At 41.1% G+C, this 19,796-nt stretch overlaps 1 protein-coding gene across 8 annotated transcripts; it reads right to left on the bottom strand.

The window, feature by feature from the left end:
* Positions 1–397: 397 nt before the first annotated feature.
* Positions 398–18,896, bottom strand: LOC140199114 (transcription elongation factor A N-terminal and central domain-containing protein). 8 transcript variants are annotated; one of them, XM_072260656.1, is made up of 5 exons: positions 18,354–18,896; positions 15,570–15,706; positions 13,155–13,361; positions 11,310–11,481; positions 398–4,621 (listed from the first exon to the last, which is right to left on the bottom strand). In XM_072260656.1, the coding sequence occupies exons 4-5, from the start codon at positions 11,345–11,347 to the stop codon at positions 3,535–3,537; spliced, it is 1,125 nt and encodes a 374-aa protein (XP_072116757.1). In that variant the 5' UTR covers positions 11,348–11,481; positions 13,155–13,361; positions 15,570–15,706; positions 18,354–18,896; the 3' UTR covers positions 398–3,534. The 8 variants fall into 8 exon arrangements, with proteins under 8 accessions (XP_072116757.1, XP_072116760.1, XP_072116762.1 ...); XM_072260659.1 differs by having other exon boundaries at positions 18,781–18,896; XM_072260661.1 differs by lacking the exons at positions 11,310–11,481; positions 13,155–13,361 and adding an exon at positions 11,609–11,746.
* Positions 18,897–19,796: the final 900 nt, after the last annotated feature.

Here is a 19,796-nt window from a genome sequence, read left to right as displayed (position 1 = left end):
CACTACCTGAGCTTCTTAACTTACCGCAAAACTGCTCCCAGCCTGGTTTGTGCAAAATCTATTATAATGGAATAGTACTCTTTCCCCATATATTGTGGCAGTGTAAATTATAAATCAAAATTACAAATCATTATAAATCAAAACCCACACTCTTTTCAGCTTATTATTCATCTTTCTCACCCTATACAATCCATCTTAACATCTATTCTAATATTCTGTTTTTATCTTTTATTGTCAATTTTTTTCTTTCTCATGTAATGTCACTTACATTATAAGGGTGCCACTGGCAAAATCTTCCCTTGAGAATGTAATTGTGAACAGCTGTAGTCCTAATGAAAGTATCTGTATTGTTGTCATGAATGAACTAGACTCTGAAACCTCACAGTTGTTCATCAATAACACTTCCTTTATTTGTGCACAAGGACAACAGCATCCACACAGTTCTGAAGTTTGAACAGAGAAATGCCATTTTTATACAGAATTGACTAGTTGGATAGAGATACTGACCATAAGACCAAAAGATAAAGGAGCAGAATTAGGCCATTTGGCCCAGTGAGCCTGCTCCACAATTGCTGACTGATTACTAGACTTGTGTTGTTCAAACTCCATATTGGCATAATCAATCATCAATCACAATATGAAAATACCAGTACTAACAGCCAATAGAATCTACATGTTAAAGTCCAAAATAACTTCAAAATTAGTAAAGTAAGTGTCACCCTAGAAGCCTTCATTTGCATCCTTATGCCAAATGGTTCCAGAGCTATGCTGTGGAAAGGGAAACTCTGACCTTCAAAGTCTCTTTTTAAAAGATCTTTCTTGCCCCATCTGGCTGCACAATATCTGTAAACTATCCTTGCCTGGACGTTATTTTAACCCTTGCCTTGCTACAACTTCTACAGTTTAGTATAGCTACAAAGGAAGTTTCATTCTCTGCAAATTCTGAAACCCACCCAACCTTAGGCTTGCTATTCTTTTTAGCAATAAGCTTTTTGTTTAACGTACTATAAACTTCTACATTTTCCAATATGAGGGAGTTTGACTATTTTCCAACATTTTAACCCCCAGTTCTGCAAAATATATTCAAGAACCTTTTCAGAAGGCCTACATAAATAGTAGCTATTATGTTGACAGTGTCAGCCAGATGAATCTTGTCCCTTTCTTCTGCAGATTTTTTATAGCAATTAACTTCTGATGATAGAAAACATGTCCAAAGGTTTTTCTTCCTGATTGCCAATGAACATTATGTATTCACTTTTGATTGTATCACAAAAGGTAAAAATACTGACAGATTATTCCCTACTAATCACAAATATGGCATTACTTAGGGCATTATGTGCACTGCCGCCATGAATGGTCAGGATAGCCCCATAATGAAGCTCAGGAAACTGAGCCAACACTTATTGCAGAAGGCATCATATACCTCTCATCACTAAAAAGGGAGAGTTTATCCAAAAGGGAGAGCTTATCTTTCTTCTTCACACCTCCCCAATCCCTTATTAATAATTGTCACTGCACAGTAGTGTAATGGTTAGTGCACATTTACGATACAGCAGACCCTGGTTCCATTCCCACCGCTGCCTGTAAGGAGCTTGTACATTCTCCCCATGACCACGCGGTTTTCCTACAGGTGCTCTGGTTTCCTCCCACAGTCCAAAGACATACTGGTTGTAGATTAATTGGTCATTGTAAATCGTCCAGCCATTAGGCCAGGATTAAATCGGGGGATTGGTGGGCCGCCCAGCTCAAAAGACTGCAAGGGCCTTTGTCTCAATAAATAAATAAATTGACAAGGATGTTTCTTGAGCTGGGGTGTCTAGAACCAGGGATCACAAACTCAAAAGAAAGTGTTGGCCATTTAGAACAGAGATCAAGATAAATTTCTTTATTCAGAAGTAACAATTCTTAGTAATTCTTTATCCGAAAGAGTAGTGGAGGATTATTTCCTAATATATTAAAGGCAGAAGCCACTGAATGTTTAGATATTAATGGGATAAAGGAATGAGGTTCGTGCTACAAAGTGTTGCTTGAGGTAAAAGATCAGCCAGGATCTTAATGATTGCCAGAGCAGTTTTTGGTGTATTAATGATCATTCAGTGCTTCTATTTCTTATGTTCTTATGGTAATAAGGGGGTCATCCAGGAAATTTACAGATATTCTAATAATGTGTCAATGAGGCAACTCTTTTTAACTTCAGAATGCATGCCAGTCATTATATGATTGCACAAATGAGAAGTCCTGGATAACCTGAAAATGTAGAATAAAGAAGTACCACATCTGTGCCCCAGTTACTTATTGCAGTGCATGCCAACCATATACAATGAATCTACTCTTTCTTTGCACTTTGCTTGCCCTGGATGTCAAATCTGCCTCATTTGTGGGCTCATAAGACTGCCTAAGAGCCAGCTGAAGGGCAGGATAATGGATTTGGTACTCTTATCTCTACATAAAATGCTCATGGGATTTAAATGACCTATGTTTCATGCCAGTTTGCTGGTTTTTGGCAAGTTAGTGGTATCTCCAATATCCAATGGAGTGCAGGAGTGAGGGGATGCCAGGAGGCCTGCCATAAGCTGTTACCCTGAAAGACAGCAGTGCCATGCAGCAAAGACTCCCAGGTAGATTAATATTAATTACACAGTATTCCTCATCCTGTGTCACCCTTCTCTGCAACAGTCTTTAGCAAGCTAGTTTGGAAGTCAAGAAGGGATGGCAATCATGTAATTATGGTTATTGAAACTGATGGATGTCACGTCACACTTAACAAGGCTGTCAAAATTAAGAGCAAAACAGTGCTCACTTGACAGTGACATCTAGACAACAAATGTTCTCAACCATGGTTCAACTATTTTTCAGTAGTGAACCAATCATCGAAATGTAAATGGCAGGTCTTTCCATAGAACTGTGTTTTATCCATAAGACCAAAAGACACAGGAGCAGACTTAGGCCACTTGGCCCATTCAGTCTGCTCTATCAGTTCATCATGACTGATTTATCATCCTTCTCAATCACATTCTCCTGCCTTCTCTGTAACCTTTGACACACTTACTAATTATGAACTTATGAACCTCCGCTTTAAATATACTCTAATGACTTGGCCTCCACAGCTGTCTGTGGCAATGAGTTGCACAGATACAATACTCCCTGGCTAAAGATATTCATCCTCTTTTGTGTTAGTTGGTTTAAGAATGGTTTAAGGGAGGTAGCTGTTTTTGAACCTGTGGGACTTCAGCACGAACAACCAACACAGTCCGAAGATATGCTCCTGGCAACCTGCAAGTGTTGCCATGTGCCAACATAGCATGCAACTTACTAACCCTAACTTGCACGTCTTTGGAATGTAGGAGGAAACCGGAGTGCCCAGAGGAAACTCGTGTGGTCATAGGGAGAATATACAAACTCCATACAGGCAGTGGCAGAATTGAACCTGGATTGCTGGTGCTGTAATAGCAGTACGCTAACCACTACCCGACTGAGCCACCCCTTGTGATGTAGAAAACAAATGAATTAAACCTGTGTGTTCCTTTATTAAATCTAAACAGAAATCCAGCCACTGTTATACCATTTTTCTCCACATTCATTGCAAATGACAAAAGTCATCATCTGTTCATCAGGATTTCCACTTCGCACCCAACCTGGAATAAAAAGTGTGCCTCTGGTAATTGCTGTCACTGTGCAGTTAAATTTTTCACAACGTTTACATCTGATTTTGTTTGTCTTGACACCTTCTGGATAATGAGGTAGCTGATGGTCCTTAAGCCCAGAGGTAGTGTACAATGTTCTTAGATGTTTCAACTCCTCACTTGCCATGTCCATTACTGACATCTCAGCAAACATCTGTGGAGTTATTTGTCCCAACAGTATTTTCTGTCTTAAATGGGGATTCTTAGGGTTCTTTAAATTTGAAATCTTACTTCGAACGCAAGCTTTGTACTTCTTAATATTTTTAAAATGAACAGGATATATAGATTGCTCAATTTCTTTCGCAATTCTCTGCCACATTTCAATCCTCATCTCATCAACTGTCTCAGAGCCAGTTAAAGCTTGGAAAAGTAGTTCTACACACTTGGACCGGACAGTTTCAGTATCTAATTCAGATGTTTTTTTAGTAGCTGAATCCACGTCCAACCCTTTGAAACTTCCTACTGAAAATTCCTTTACATTGTGTGCTTTTTCATCTGTGAGGAGATTGTAGATGACATCAGCTCCTGTGGTTATTTGAGCATCTTCTGTTAGTTGCGTAGCAGTACCCTCCACAAAATCAGTTTGATTAGTCTCACGTTCAAATTTTACATTTTCTTGACAAATTTCATTTGACAGCTCCATCTTCTCCATACCAGCTTTGTCTTCCTGACATTTTTCCTGGAAAGTAGAGCTCTTGTATAACTTCTTCCATGCAGAGAGCAGGCTCCGTGCCTTCCCCCTGACACCAGCATCTGGGCAAGTCTTTAGAACTCGGTATACAGCTTTCACAAGATCAGTCTCCTGTAGAATTTTAGGGGTGACTGGAATACCCTCAAACTCATTCAAAAGGTACTTGATGTCTTGGATATTGTTTCCTGAAATAAGTTTCTCAATCTGATGAGTTTTATTGGTCACTTCCTTCAGGTTATTCATTTTGCTGTCAAATATCAAATAGGTAGACATTATTATTTATACAGGTATAAATTCAATATATGATTGTATGACATTTGGTTATGTTTCTTATATTTTTACTTCTTACATTTATTGCATACAATAAGAAACATTGGGTTGGGGAATTTATTACGTGAACGCACAAAATAAATGCAGCACTCCTAATCTCCTGACTTCTTTTCCATCAGATGTAAGAAACATTGACAAATGAAAGGGCCAAAGAGAACTAAAAGAAAATGATTTGGCCCAAAAACAGGCACAGGTAGAAATTTCTCCCCATCCTCATTTTCATGGTACAGATTGTTGAAAATAGAAATATGTGAGAGCAAGATGATGTACCAAGTATATTACCTTAGAGTGAATGGTGATAAAAGAAATATTAGGTAAAGAGTTGAGAACATAGGAAGGGGAAAATGTGAAACTTTGAGCAATGAAAGTGAAACTGCATTGTAACAACTGTTCCCTTTTTGCATAATGTCTGTGTCAAGGCTGCAATTCATCTCCATGGAATAGCAGCACTAACTGCGAGTATGACATCTCAAACCACAGGGTGGGTGGGTGGGGGGGGGTGCATTTCTGGCAAGCTCTGATTTTTAAAAAGTTAAGAGTGGAATAGAGAAAACTATTCAACAGTTTGTGGTGAATGACTAATCACTACACCACCCTCCTTTACCACAAACTGCTTTTCTTACATACACCAAATACAGCATACACTGGAACTCACTGTAAAATGGCCAGTATTTTTAGGCCAACTTTAAGAGCGGTTTAAGGAAAATGAGGACAGTGCATCAAAAGGAAACAGAAAGGAACACAAATTATTAAAACAATTGTAGGACCCCTGAGCAGTTTGCAAATATACTCATGGTGAACAAAGGTTGGCAGGAGGTGGTTCCTGAAGTGCTGAGTCAATTCTAATAAGACAATTTGAAGAGTTTCATTAATCATCACTTTTTTTAATGTGAAAAGTGGTTTCTTCATTGTGTCATTAAATGCAGCTGTTAAGTTTGTGATGTTACCTGGACAATCTTGAAATATTGCTAGGTGAGGTATAAATGCCACCACTCATTGAGAAATACAATATAAGAGGGTGGTGAGTGTGTAGAAATAGATAGATGCTTTATTAAACCCAAAGGAAATTTCAGTGTCACAGTAGCATTACAAGTGCACAGATATACAAATATTAGGAGAGAAGTAAGAAAGAATAAAAGTTACCTCAAACAGTCTAACAGGAGGGGGTCATCACTTCCCAGCCATAGGTTGATTCATTATAGAGCCTAATGACTGAAGGTAAGAATGACCTCATATAGCACTCTTTGGAGCAGCGAAGTTGTCTTAGTATATTACTAAAAGTGCTCCTCTGTTCAGCCAAGATGGCAAGCACAGGGTGAGAAACATTGTCCAGAATTGCCAGGATTTTCCATAGGGTCTTTTGTTCTACCACAGCCTCCAGTGTGTTCAGTAAGACTCCAATAACAGAGCCAGACTTTTTAATCAGTTTATGAGCTCATTGGCATCACCCGTGTTGATGCCATTGCCCCACCGCATAGAAGTCTGTACTGGCGACAACAGACTGGCAGAACATGTGAAGAAGAGGCCTGCATACTCCAAAGGACTTCAGTGTCCTCAGGAAGTAGAGGCAACTTTGGCCCTTTGACAATATGACAAATGTCATATGACAATGGAAAAACTGTCCACAATACAACAATGTTAAGAGAGCGGAAACAAGGATAAAACATCCTACTCTTCAGTTCAAAAAATTATACTTGTAATTTTAGTTCAATGCATTATTAATGAATGGAAAATTTTTAGCTACTTCTGTGTACAAGGACTCATTGCATTCCTGAATCATCATGAACATGGCAGCTATTCTACATAAGAGAAAATGAATAATTAAAAATCAATGAATGTGTTCTCATATTTTATAATGTTTTATCAAGTTTCTCCAGGATTCATACACAGTCTCTCCTTTTTTATCTATGTATAAGGAAAGGAAAAGTTGCATCCAGAGTTTCAGCAGTTAGCAGACAATTTCCCTCCACGCCTCTCTGATGTAGTGGGGAACGGCATACGAGGCAAGTTACAGCAGTGGTTTGCCATTGCCTTCTGCCGAGTGAGTTTCTAAAGAGATCACCAGCTCATAACCCAGCACGGATGGAAAGCCCCGAAGTCTGGAACTGATGCCACTACACCACCAGTCGGGTCTACATCTATGTATAACCGTATGAAAATAACATGGATAAGGAAGAAATCAATACCCATATAAATTCTGGCAACATTCAGCATCATTTCTCCGCCAGCTTTCCCTGCCTCTTTCCTGCTCCTGTGCTCAAAGCCTGTTTGAAATCCAGTTTTGGATGAATTCCAACTACTAAAAGAGAACCTATTGTCTTCTATCTAAGCTACAAGCAATAACTATACACTGTGGCCACTTTATTAGGTACAGGATTGGAACCCAGCATGGTCTTCTGCTGTTATAGCCCATCCACTCAAGGTTTCACGTGTTTCACATTAAGAGGTGCTCTTCTGTATACCGCTATGTAACATGTGGTTATTTGAGTTATTGTCGCACTCCTGTCACCTTGAACCAGTCTGGCCTTCTTCTCTAATATCTCTTATTAACAAAGTGTTTTTGCTCATGGAACTGCCACTCACTGGAAAGATTTTTTTTGTTTTTCCACACAATTCTCTAAAAACTCTAAGAGACTGTTGTGCATGAAAAGCCCAGGAGATCAGCAGTTTTTGAGATAATCAAGCCACCCTGATCAGCACTAGCAATCATTCCATAGACAAAGTTACTTATATCACATTTCGTACCCATTCTGATGTTTGGTCTGAACAACAAATGAACCTCTTGACAACGCCTGCATACTTTTATGTACTGAATTGCTGTCACATGATTGGCTGATTAGATATTTGTATTAACAAATAGGTGTACCTAATAAAGTGGTCTCTGAGTGTAGAGTATGCTTATATAGCTTATTTGACATGGTGGAATGTCACTTACAATTTTGCATGTGTCATTATCAAAAAAAAATTGGCATTAAACTATATAAAAACTTATTAGGGAGGTGACCTAAATTTTTGTCAGAGAGATAGATAATAAAGAAGGGGAGGGAAAGAATATACGAAGCTGAGTGGCTTAGGGAGGGAATGTCACCCCACTAGAGGCTAGATTACAGAAGGTATGATCACCAAGGTAAGCAATAACATTTTGAAGTAAGAGGCCAGAATACAAATCCTCACCACTAATGCAATCCCTTGTCTACCCACTGACAGGTTGAAATAGGCTCATCACAGCCCATTATTCCTGAATTCTAACCCTAAATCTTCTTCGTATCAGAAACTACGTTCACCATGTGATGCTGTTCCTGCTTATTTACTCAGTTTGTAATTTAAAATGATTACCTTCTTATGTAATTCCCTTCAAGGCCTGTCCCTCTCTTACTTTGTAGCTTTCTATAGTCCTCGTCCCATTCATTCCTCTGATCTTCGGTGGTCCTCCTGTTTTCTACTCCTTTCCATTGAATTCACAAGATCTGTACCTCTCTGTCTCTTTACTTCCCATTTTAAAACTCTTCAACAATTCCAGGCAGAGAACTATCATCACCCTTTCTAACAGTTTATTGCAGAATTACACAAGGCAGAAACAGGAACTTCAGTCCACTGAGTCCACACTGACGGGTCACAAACAACACTTCTACTATTCTCTCTACATTTCAATCTACTCCTCCCAGATTTTACTGTTCACCCATACACTTCAGTGGCCAATTAACACCCTGCATATCTTTAGGATGTTTGTGGCAACTCTAGCACCGAAGTAATTCCATGTGATTACAGGGAGAAAGCAGAGATAGCACCGGAGGTCAGGATTGAACCTGGATAACGAGCTGAGAAGCAGTAACTCTACTAGCTGCATCACTATGTTCTTTGCCTTGGTGTTCACTCCTGCCTCTGTAAAACGTCTTCACAGGTTAAAGTGCTTTCAAACAATTTCCTATATTGAAAAGATAACTTAACTGTTAACAATCAGTAACTTCACCAACCTTGTATTTACAATAATATTTAAAAATTGTTACTAACATATCTGAGAGCATGGGGGCTGCCTCTCATTACAGTATGCTTTACAAATCTTACTTACATTAGGCATGTTAGAGCTCCCTCTAATGAACTAGAGTAAAAGCTCTAGAATCCTAGAGAAAAGACCCACTTGTATTTATTTATACAGTGCTTTCTCATTACCTCAATCACAACTAAATGAAGATATTTTGTTGTGTATGCATTTTTTAAAAAATCTCAGGAACACAGCTGCTAATGTGTACAGTCCAGGCTCCCATATTCAGCAAAATACTCATGATTTCTATTTGAGTTTGCAATGTTTATGGATAGAAATGTCTGGGGAACTTGGATTAAATCAATGTTCTTTAAAATAATGCCTCAGGACCTTTTATATCCACTGGAGGATAAGACCTAGTTGTAGCTCTTTGTCCTAAATGTGCAGCAGATGCACAGTGACACACTGAAGTGCCAACTTAGGCTGTTGTGCTCAAGTGTCTAGAATGGGATTTGATTCAAAAACCTTCTGTATGAAAAGAACAAATGCTAACATTTGGGCCAGAGTTGATATACTGTATCTTATTAATCTGTGGTATGTCTATGAAGGTTCTCAGTCATCCAGGTCATTGCATATCAAGCAGTACTAAAGCAAGGTAATTGGACTGGCTGTGTTGTCTAGAAGATGTTCATCACTCATCTGAGAGGCTTCTTCAGTTCTGATCCAAGGTTGGGTAGTTTTCCAGCTTAGAAACTTTGTGAGTTGTTTAAAGGTATTTACCTTTGGCAGGTGAGAGTTGTGGCTGTGAAAACAATCTCAGGTTCTGGGGCCTGCACTGTGGTTCTAAGACATAACTCTGAGACTGCAGGAAGTGGTTCTGCCAGCTCTGGACAACTTTCTTCTCCTTTTCTCTCTGGATCTACTTCAATCTTCGCTTCACTCCTGGTCCTAGCTTCTTTCTCTCTCATTATCCAGATCTCAATCCCTATCTTGGTTTCACTCTCTTTCCTTATCCTTGATTCTCTCATAACCCACTATCACTGTCTTGATCCCACTCACATTCTCTTTCACGCCTTTCTCTTGCTTGCCTTCCTTTTTCTAGTTTCTCATGAGTATCTCTGAATTTCCTAATTTCTCAAGAAATTAGGTCTCATTTATCCTCTTGTATTTTCATCGCACTTATGTCATCCTCCTCTTTCTTTTCCTTTTTCTTCTTTCTAGATTGTGTATCTTGATCTCGGGAAGGTGCATTTAGTTCACTGCAGTATTCTCTTATTAATCCTTCTATTGCTCCCTTCATGATCTGATTTCTCCTCTTGGTTTCTGTATTCTCATCATCTGACAAATCCTCTATTTTTGTATCTCCATTGGCACTCTTCTTTTTGGTTTTCCATTCATCTAGTTGGGCTTTGGTCTTTGCATCTGCTTTTTGTCTCCCACTTGAAGTTCATAAAATAATCGTAATGTGCACAGAGTAGATTTTGTTTTTTTATATACAATCATTAAGGTCAAATGCTTGCAACTTTCCTGAAGCTCCTTGAACTCTTTTCCACCTTAAAACCAAGCCACATTTTGCAAATAACTGCCTAAATTAACATATCAGAAGCTTTCTCAGATATGTTGCCCACAAAAACTGATATATTAAGTACACGAAAACTTCATTGGAACAGTCAAGGGCTTAATACGAAGAAGTCACTGAGCACTTGGTGAAATTGAGGTAGTGAACCAAGGTCACATTAAGAGACACAGGTTAGGCCAAGTTATCGTCATTTTGTCTCATCAAGTCAGAGAAGGACACAATATATAAAGTTATAAAATATAACGCATTGTTGTCCCTCCTGGAAGATGCATTGGTGAAATAGAAGAGTCAATCAGGAAAAACTGTCTCTTTAGGAGGCGGAGGTTTTGGTGTTGGGGTTGTGTTAAAAATGGTGGAGTGCGATCTGTTGAAAGTGAAATATGAGAACAAGCAAGAGAGGGGCAGGAGCTCGGAACTCGGGAAATAGGTTGAATCATGCACAGGAGAATCCCCAGCTGAGGAAGAGTACATAATGTATAAAATGTGGCATCATCTGAACAAATTAAGGAAATGAATCATTTACTAGATAATTGTAGGAATTAATAGGCTTGGAATAGATATCACCAGAAACTCCATTTGAGGGGACAGAGAAATCCAGAAATAAACTGGATAAATCAAGGATGAATCCTGTGAGGTATGTTATAATTGGATGGATACAACTTTGAACCACATTCAATAAAATTCTCTAAATTAGTTTTATATCAGATAACAGCATCAAAATATTAAAACAAAAGATCAGGGGGAAAAAAATTGAACACTGGAACCAGCTGCATGGTACCCAGCTTTGAGGTTATAACTTGCAAAAAGATGGAAAATCCTTCTAAAACAAATCATACGTAGAACAGATATTTTTTCAAATATGACTAAGCTTTTGTCTAAATTTAAACAGCTTTAAACTTGGAACCAACCCAAGCATTATAATTACCATGTGAACTTGAACAACATTAGACAAAATGTACAAGGAGACGAATCGACAACAGATAGGGGCATTTAAATAGGCTTCAAATTTGGAGGGAAATGAGTTATTAAATTTTTAATGCTTACTTAAATATACGGCAATGGAAAGGAAAGGTACGACGCATCCGGAGTTTCTCCGGTTAGAGAACGATTTCCCTCTGTGCCTCTCTGATGTAGTGGGGAACCGCGTACAAGGCAAGTTACAGTAGTGGTTTGCCAATAGTTGATGAAAAACAATCCAACAAATCCCATTCTATTGCTTGGAAAAGTAACACAATAATTATTTTGCAGCGCTATCATAATGAAAATGAAACAGTGAACTCTACCTACCACCCAAAGTAATGTTACTCTATCCAGTTATGCAAAAGTTACAATTTAATACCTACTTTCTTCCTTATTCAATGGTCCAAAGCTCATAAGTAATGTGTAGAAATCTTCTATGATTTCAAAGCCAAAATGCAAGCAATTTACAATTCAACTGGCCCACAGTGGTCAGTTTAGCTTTGTGCTGGCTCTTTAACTACCTGAAAATCCAAACAAAAAAAGCAAATGCTGAAAATCTGACATAAAATCAGAAAATTCCGGAAAGTCATCACTTTCCCATCCTCCCTGCAGCCTAACATGTTAATGCCTTCACGTATTCCCAGTTCCGACACTGCAAACTGAAACATTCCCCCGATTCTCTTTCCACCATTTCTGCCTGACCAGTCAGGTCTTTCCAGAATATCAAAGTTCAAAGTAAATTTACAAAGTATTTATCTTTCTGAGATTCATTTTCTTCCAGGTATTCACAGTAGATATAAAGGAACAAAACATAATCAATGAAGAGCAAGATAGAAACAAATTCAGACAAACAACCAATGTGCAAAAGATGACAAACTGTTTAAATACAAAGAGATATACAAATAATAATAATAAAAAATACTTAAGTATTAATATTGAAAACATGAATTATAGATCCTTGAAAGTGAGTCTATGGGTTGTGGAATCAATATTGAGGCCAGTGAAGTTAATCACTCTATTATTTCCGTTTTTGCACTTCTATAATCTATTCAATATACACATATCAATTACAGTGAGCATGTGTAAAAAAATATATATACACATACACACACTCACTGTAATTGACTTATTTATGTATTTTTATATTATCATGTATTGCATTGTACTGCTGCTGCTAAGTTAACAAATTTCACAACACATGCCAGTGATAATAAACCTGATTCAGATTCTGATAGTTGAAGAGTAATAATTGTTCCTGAATCTGGTGGTGTGGGACCCAAGGCTCCTGTACCTCCTTTCTAATGGTAGCAATAAGAAGCGAGCATGGCCTGATGTATTTGATGATGGGTGCTGCCTTCCTGTGACAGCACATTCCTTGTAGATGTGCTCAATGGTGGGGAGGGCTTTTCCCGTGATTGACTGATTTTATTTCACTAATTTGATCTGTTTTTATCTCACTAAACCATTATCTCCTTTAGAATAAAAATCTACTTGAAACATCTGAAATTACATCACATTGCTATTAAGCTGATAACCCTTTATTGATCTCGGCGGCTCCAACATCTCAGGGCAAATTCAAAACCCGGACTCCAGCAACGACTATGGACACCTTCACAGCGATTGCGCAACCACCACCTGCGACGTCAGCCTTGAACTCCAGGCCGGGTCTTTATGTGCTGCTGTTGTGACTCCCGTCTCCCCTTCCCCCACCAATACCCTGCAATCCCGTCTCCCTCAGATCCCATCGTCAGCTCCTGGGTACTCAGAGGCTCCATCTTCCTCTCACCCCAACCCTCCCCTCTCCATTGACACCCCCAGCCTCCCCCCTCCCCCCTCTGATCCCAGCTCTCATCCGTGCCGGGTCTTTACCATCCCCTCCGACCTTCAACTGTCGGAGGCAGAACGCTCTGTTCTCAGTAAGGGTCTCACCTTTGTCTCCCTTCGCCCACACCTTAGCGAGTTCCGTGTTCGCCATGATGCAGAACTTTTCTTCCGCCGTCTCCGTCTCCGAGCCTACTTCTTCGGCAAGGACTCTTCCACTCCCACCGATGACCCCTTCTCCCGTCTTCAACCTTCTTCTTCTTCATGGACACCCCGCTCTGGTCTTCTGCCTGCTCTGGATCTCTTTATCGCTAACTGCCGACGGGACATCAACTGTCTCGACTTTACCGCACCTTGTCCCCATTCCAACCTCACTCCTTCGGATCGCTCTGCTCTCCACTCCCTCCGCACTAATCCTAACCTTATTATTAAACCCGCCGATAAGGGGGGTGCTGTTGTAGTCTGGCGTACTGACCTCTACCTTGCCGAGGCACAGCGACAACTCGCGGATACCTCCTCTTATTTACCCCTCGATCGTGACCCCACTAAGGAGCACCAGGCCATTGTCTCCCACACCATCACCGACTTTATCCGCTCAGGGGATCTCCCATCCACTGCCACCAACCTTATAGTTCCCACACCCCGCACTTCCCGTTTCTACCTCCTACCCAAGATCCACAAACCTGCCTGTCCTGGCCGACCTATTGTCTCAGCTTGCTCCTGCCCCACTGAACTCATTTCTGCATACCTCGACACTGTTTTATCACCCCTTGTTCAATCCCTTCCGACCTATGTTCATGACACTTCTCACGCTCTTAAACTTTTCGATGATTTTAAGTTCCCTGGCCCCCACCGCTTTATTTTCACCATGGATGTCCAGTCCTTATATACTTCCATCCCCCATCAGGAAGGTCTCAAAGCTCTACGCTTCTTTTTGGATTCCAGACCTAATCAGTTCCCCTCTACCACCACTCTGCTCCGTCTAGCGGAATTAGTCCTTACTCTTAATAATTTCTCCTTTGGCTCCTCCCACTTCCTCCAAACTAAAGGTGTAGCTATGGGCACCCATATGGGTCCTAGCTATGCCTGCCTTTTTGTTGGGTTTGTGGAACAATCTATGTTCCGTGCCTATTCTGGTATCTGTCCCCCACTTTTCCTTCGCTACATCGACGACTGCATTGGCGCTGCTTCCTGCACGCATGCAGAACTCGTTGACTTTATTAACTTTGCCTCCAACTTTCACCCTGCCCTCAAGTTTACCTGGTCCATTTCCGACACCTCCCTCCCCTTTCTAGATCTTTCTGTCTCTGTCTCTGGAGACAGCTTATCCACTGATGTCTACTATAAGCCTACTGACTCTCACAGCTATCTGGACTATTCCTCTTCTCACCCTGTCTCTTGCAAAAACGCCATCCCCTTCTCGCAATTCCTCCGTCTCCGCCGCATCTGCTCTCAGGATGAGGCTTTTCATTCCAGGACGAGGGAGATGTCTTCCTTTTTTAAAGAAAGGGGCTTCCCTTCCTCCACTATCAACTCTGCTCTTAAACGCATCTCCCCCATTTCACGTACATCTGCTCTCACTCCATCCTCCCGCCACCCCACTAGGAATAGGGTTCCCCGGTCCTCACCTACCACCCCACCAGCCTCCGGGTCCAACATATTATTCTCCGTAACTTCCGCCACCTCCAACGGGATCCCACCACTAAGCACATCTTTCCCTCCCCTCCTCTCTCTGCATTCCGCAGGGATCGCTCCCTACACAACTCCCTTGTCCATTTGTCCCCCCCATCCCTCCCCACTGATCTCCCTCCTGGCACTTATCCGTGTAAGCGGAACAAGTGCTACACATGCCCTTACACTTCCTCCCTTACCAACATTCAGGGCCCCAAACAGTCCTTCCAGGTGAGGCAACACTTCACCTGTGAGACGACTGGGGTGACATACTGCGTCCGGTGCTCCCAATGTGGCCTTTTATATATTGGCGAGACCCAACGCAGACTGGGAGACCGCTTTGCTGAACATCTACGCTCTGTCCGCCAGAGAAAGCAGGATCTCCCAGTGGCCACACATTTTAATTCCACATCCCATTCCCATTCTGACATGTCTATCCACGGCCTCCTCTACTGTAAAGATGAAGCCACACTCAGGTTGGAGGAACAACACCTTATATTCCGTCTGGGTAGCCTCCAACCTGATGGCATGAACATCGACTTCTCTAACTTCCGCTAAGGCCCCACCTCCCCCTCGTACCCCATCTGTTACTTATTTTTATGCACACATTCTTTCTCTCACTCTCCTTTTTCTCCCTCTGTCCCTCTGAATATACCTCTTGCCCATCCTCTGGGTCCCCCCCCCCCCCGTCTTTCTTCCCGGACCTCCTGTCCCATCTCCTGTCCCATGATCCTCTCGTATCTCCTTTTGCCTATCACCTGTCCAGCTCTTGGCTCTATCCCTCCCCCTCCTGTCTTCTCCTATCATTTTGGATCTCCCCCTCCCCCTCCAACTTTCAAATCCCTTACTTACTCTTCCTTCAGTTAGTCCTGACGAAGGGTCTCGGCCTGAAACGTCAACTGCACCTCTTCCTACAGATGCTGCTTGGCCTGCTGCGTTCACCAGCAACTTTGATGTGTGTTGCAACCCTTTATTGGTACCATTTAAGCCTGCGGTGAACACAATGACCAGAAAATTATTAAGTCATGGTTTGAAGATCTACAAAATGAGGTAATTAAATTATTTATTTTTAAAGATTTCTATCTCTAAAGGTCCAACATAAGATTCTGTTTTATTCACTAGGCCTCAAAATATTACCTTAATGCATGAAAGGATAATTTTAATCACACAGACTTTGAAATTTTGGATCTGAGATAATAAAAATGGAGACCTAAAAGATTTATTTGAAGAAATCCAATATGAATATGTTAATTAAAGAGCATTTGGGGGCAGAATTGAGTGTAGATGCTATCACTGAGAAAATATGCTTGGGAAGCCTCAAATTCGTAAGGTAGCTGGGTCACTGGATCAGATGGATTACACCCCAGTGTCTTGAAAGAGGTAGCTACATTAACTGGAGAGGAATCAGTAGTGATCTTTCAAGAATTATTAGATTTTGGAATGGTTCCTGAGGACTGGAAAATCATAATTGTCACTCCAATCTTTAAGGGAGGGAGGCAAAAGTCAAGAAATTATAGGGAGTTAACATGATTTCATTGATTGGCAAGTCCATTATTAAGTATGAAATTTCAGGGTAGTTGGAAGAACATGATAAAATAGGCCGAAGTCAGCATGGTTTCCTTTTCACATTACACTTTAATGATATGGTTGATGGAATTCATGGCTTTGTTGCCAAGTTTATGGATGATACAAAGATAAGTGGAGGGCCAGGTAGCGTTGAGCAAGCAGGGAGTCTGCTTAGATTAGGAGAAGGGGTAAGAAATGGCAGATGAAATAAAGTGTAGGGAAGTGCATGGTCATACACTTTGGTAGAAGGAATGAAAGTGTAGATTATTTTCCAATTGGGGCACAAATTCAAAAACCAGATGTGCAAAGGGTCTTGGGAGCCCTAGTGCAGGATTCCCTAAAGGTTAACTTGCAGGTTAAGTCAGTATTAAGGAAGGCAAATGCAATGTTAGCATTCATTTTAAGAGGACCAGAATATTAAAGCAAGGATGTAATGCTGAGATTTCAAATGTGATCTGAGCAATGACTTATAGAGTATTGAGAGTAGTTTTGGACCCCGTATCTATAAAGGATATGCAAGTATTGAAGCGGGTCCAGAAGAGGTTACGAGAATGATCCAAGAAATGAAAGGCTTAACATCTGATAGCTCTGGGCCAGTACTCACTCACATGACTTCATTCTCTTCCATTCAATTAAACTGCAAAAGTAAATAAAATTTGATTCCCTGTCCCAGAGTAGAGTAAAATAGAAGCAAGTAATTTCAGGTCAATGCTGTTTTAAAAAAAATCAGCTGATCTTCCCAGGGCACTGCTGCTCAATACAAGAGGACATGGCTTTAAGGTAAGCGGTGGGAAGTTCAAGGGGGGTATTAGAGGAAGGTTTTTTACTCAGAGAGAGGTTGGTGCGTGGAATACACTGCCTGAGTCAGTGGTGGAGGCAGATACACTAGCGAAATTTAACAGACAACTAGACAGGTATATGGAGGAATTTAAGGTGGGAGGTAATATGGGAGGCAGCGTTTGAGGGTCGGCACTACAATGTGGGCTGAAGGACCTGTACTGTGCTGTACTATTCTATGTCCTATATCATTAATGTAACTTGCAACAACAGACCAGTTGTGGAGAGTCTTTACACTTCACTTTATGCCGAGGGCACACTCTTTTCTCGTTGTTACCATCAGGAAGGAGGTACAGGAGCCTGAAGGCACATACTCAGTGATTCAGGAACAGCTTCTTCCCCTCTGCCATATGATTTCTAAATGGACATTGAACCCATGAACACTTCCTCACTACTTTAATATATTATTTATTTTTTGCAGGATTTTTAATCTATTCCACATACATATACTGTATTTTACTTACACTTTTTTTTCTTCTATATTATGTATTGCATTGAATTGCTGCTGCTAAGTTAATAAATTTCACGACACATGCCGGTGATAATAAACCTGATACTGATTCATTTTGGCTGCAAATAAATAATGAATACATTCAAGCAGTAGAAAGCTTATTAACGGTGCGTATGGGTACATGACATGGTTTGAGGTTTCTGATAATGCTCATGTAAACTGATTTAGACTGTTTTCTCATGTTAAAGAAGCTACATAAATATAAGTTGCTGCTCTTGCTTTTCTTAAACTCCAGCAGAACTCATCCTCACACTTTGGAGGGTTAAATGATGGTATCTTAAAATGCCATTACATTTTTTTTAATTCTGAGAGGCTGTAAATAAATCCAAACAAAACAGAAAAATCATAACCACCCCGCTGCAGAGATTTGAACAAACCATCATATTTGATAATTCAGAGCTTGACAGAGGGAGTACTACCTTTGGGACATTAAGACAAGGCCCTAACTTCCTGATCAGTATTTCAACATAGGTGAGTCAGAGTTATACAGCAAGAAACAGGCCCTTCAGCCCAACTCATCTATATTCTGACCAAGCAAATTGTCCATCTGAGTCCGTCCCAGTTTCTTGTGAAAGAGAAAGGCAGCATCTCCCTCAATTAACATCACAAAAACGATATCCATGACATTTTATGGGACATTGCAGCACACAGGCTGTTGGGCACAGGTTTCACATTCACAAATGACATTTTATTTTTAAACTACTTCACTGGCAGTAACTTACATTGTTAAAGATGCTACAAATGTTCATGCTTCAGGTCAATGACCATTCTCTCTTTGCTCCGCCTCAGTAGGTGGCAGAAATGCAACTAATGTTGGTTTGCCAAGCGCCATCAAACTTTACAAGAAAAAGACCAATGACCATTCATCACGTCAAAGGTCTCTCTTCTTTGTCCCATCAAGTGTATAAAATAAGCTTCCTATACACCCAACCGGTTGAGAATTATATCCTATTCATAGGCAAGAACATTGAGCTCAACCAGTAATTCAGCTGCCATTGCTTCTCCCATCCTGAAGGCGCCACTGTCCTGAGCGACACACGAACTGTTCACGTTCACGGGAACAAGCTGTCTGTCGTAGGCAGTGACAGGAGGAAGCGACTAGGCAACGGGAATTGTGAAGGAAGATTAATGGCGGCAACCTTCCCCTACCATCACTGGTCGCCTTCGGTAATACGGTGAAAAAGAAACCTCGGGTAATTTGCTGGTTCACCACAATACAGTAGCGTCTGCGCACACCGCCATCACCGGAGCGTCGAGCGCCTTTCCTGTCGTGCGCATGCGCTGAGGGCGTCAGGGGGCGGGGCCACGGGCGACGGAGGGCGGGCGGCTTTCCCTTCGCTGAAGGTGAAGCAGCTCGGCGGCTGAGTCAGAGACCAGACGCTGCGGCCAGGGAGTGCAAACAGGTGTTCGTCCAAGCTGGAAAGTGAGAACTAGAGTCAGAATCCACGTATTGAATTTAAGGTGTGCAAATTAGGGTCAAAAACCGGACCCTAAACCTAGGAGACACATATCAAAGTTGCTGGTGAACGCAGCAGGCCAGGCAGCATCTCTAGGAAGAGGTACAGTCGACGTTTCAGGCCAAGACCCGTCGTCAGGACCTCTTCCCAGAGATGCTGCCTGGCCTACTACATTCACCAGCAATGTGTGTTGCTTGAATTTCCAGCATCTGCAGAATTCCTGTTGTTTGCGTCCCAGGGAAGTGCAGACTAGATCCTGTAGCCTTCAATACGAATTTGAATCAGGGAAATAGATCCTACCCCAAGGGATGCATTTGGGGTTAGAAATTGGATTAATACAGTTTTACTGTTGCGATGGACTTTTCAGTGAAGCATATCACAGTTTGTGCTAGTCCCAGTCACCGGCTCTGCCTTTATGTAATAGTCAGCCTCCCTCTGCTGGACTGTTGCCCTTCAGTGCAACTTGCAAAGTTGCACATTTTGTATCTGCCAAAATAGTTGCTACCTAACTCCGATCTGTTTTATTTGCTCTACATTGAACAGAGTTTTTTACATCAAGGCAATCAGATGAAATTACTGTACTTGTTATTTAAGAAGGAAAAGCCTGGTAAGTTTTGAGAAAGGTTTTATTTCTGCAGTTACTGTATTGAAACAAAGAAGCTAGTGTTCCAAACTCCCAGCCTAGGTGCTGTAACTATCAGTTATAAT

This window comes from Mobula birostris, chromosome 6 (assembly GCF_030028105.1).
Source record: "Mobula birostris isolate sMobBir1 chromosome 6, sMobBir1.hap1, whole genome shotgun sequence".
In the NCBI taxonomy this organism is placed as follows: Eukaryota; Metazoa; Chordata; class Chondrichthyes; order Myliobatiformes; family Myliobatidae; genus Mobula; species Mobula birostris.
The sequence above is the reverse complement of the archived record's forward strand: the minus strand, read 5'-3'. Positions and strand labels throughout refer to the sequence as shown.

Excerpts from the sequence above, each read along its gene's own strand:
- LOC140199114 (XM_072260656.1), bottom strand. The coding sequence starts at position 11,347 with ATGCGTCGTACCTTTCCTTTCCATTGCCGTATATTTAA. Across the intron at positions 4,622-11,309 it reads TTCCATTGCCGTATATTTAA|CAAAATGAATAACCTGAAGG; the intron begins GTAAGCATTAAA and ends GATATTTGACAG.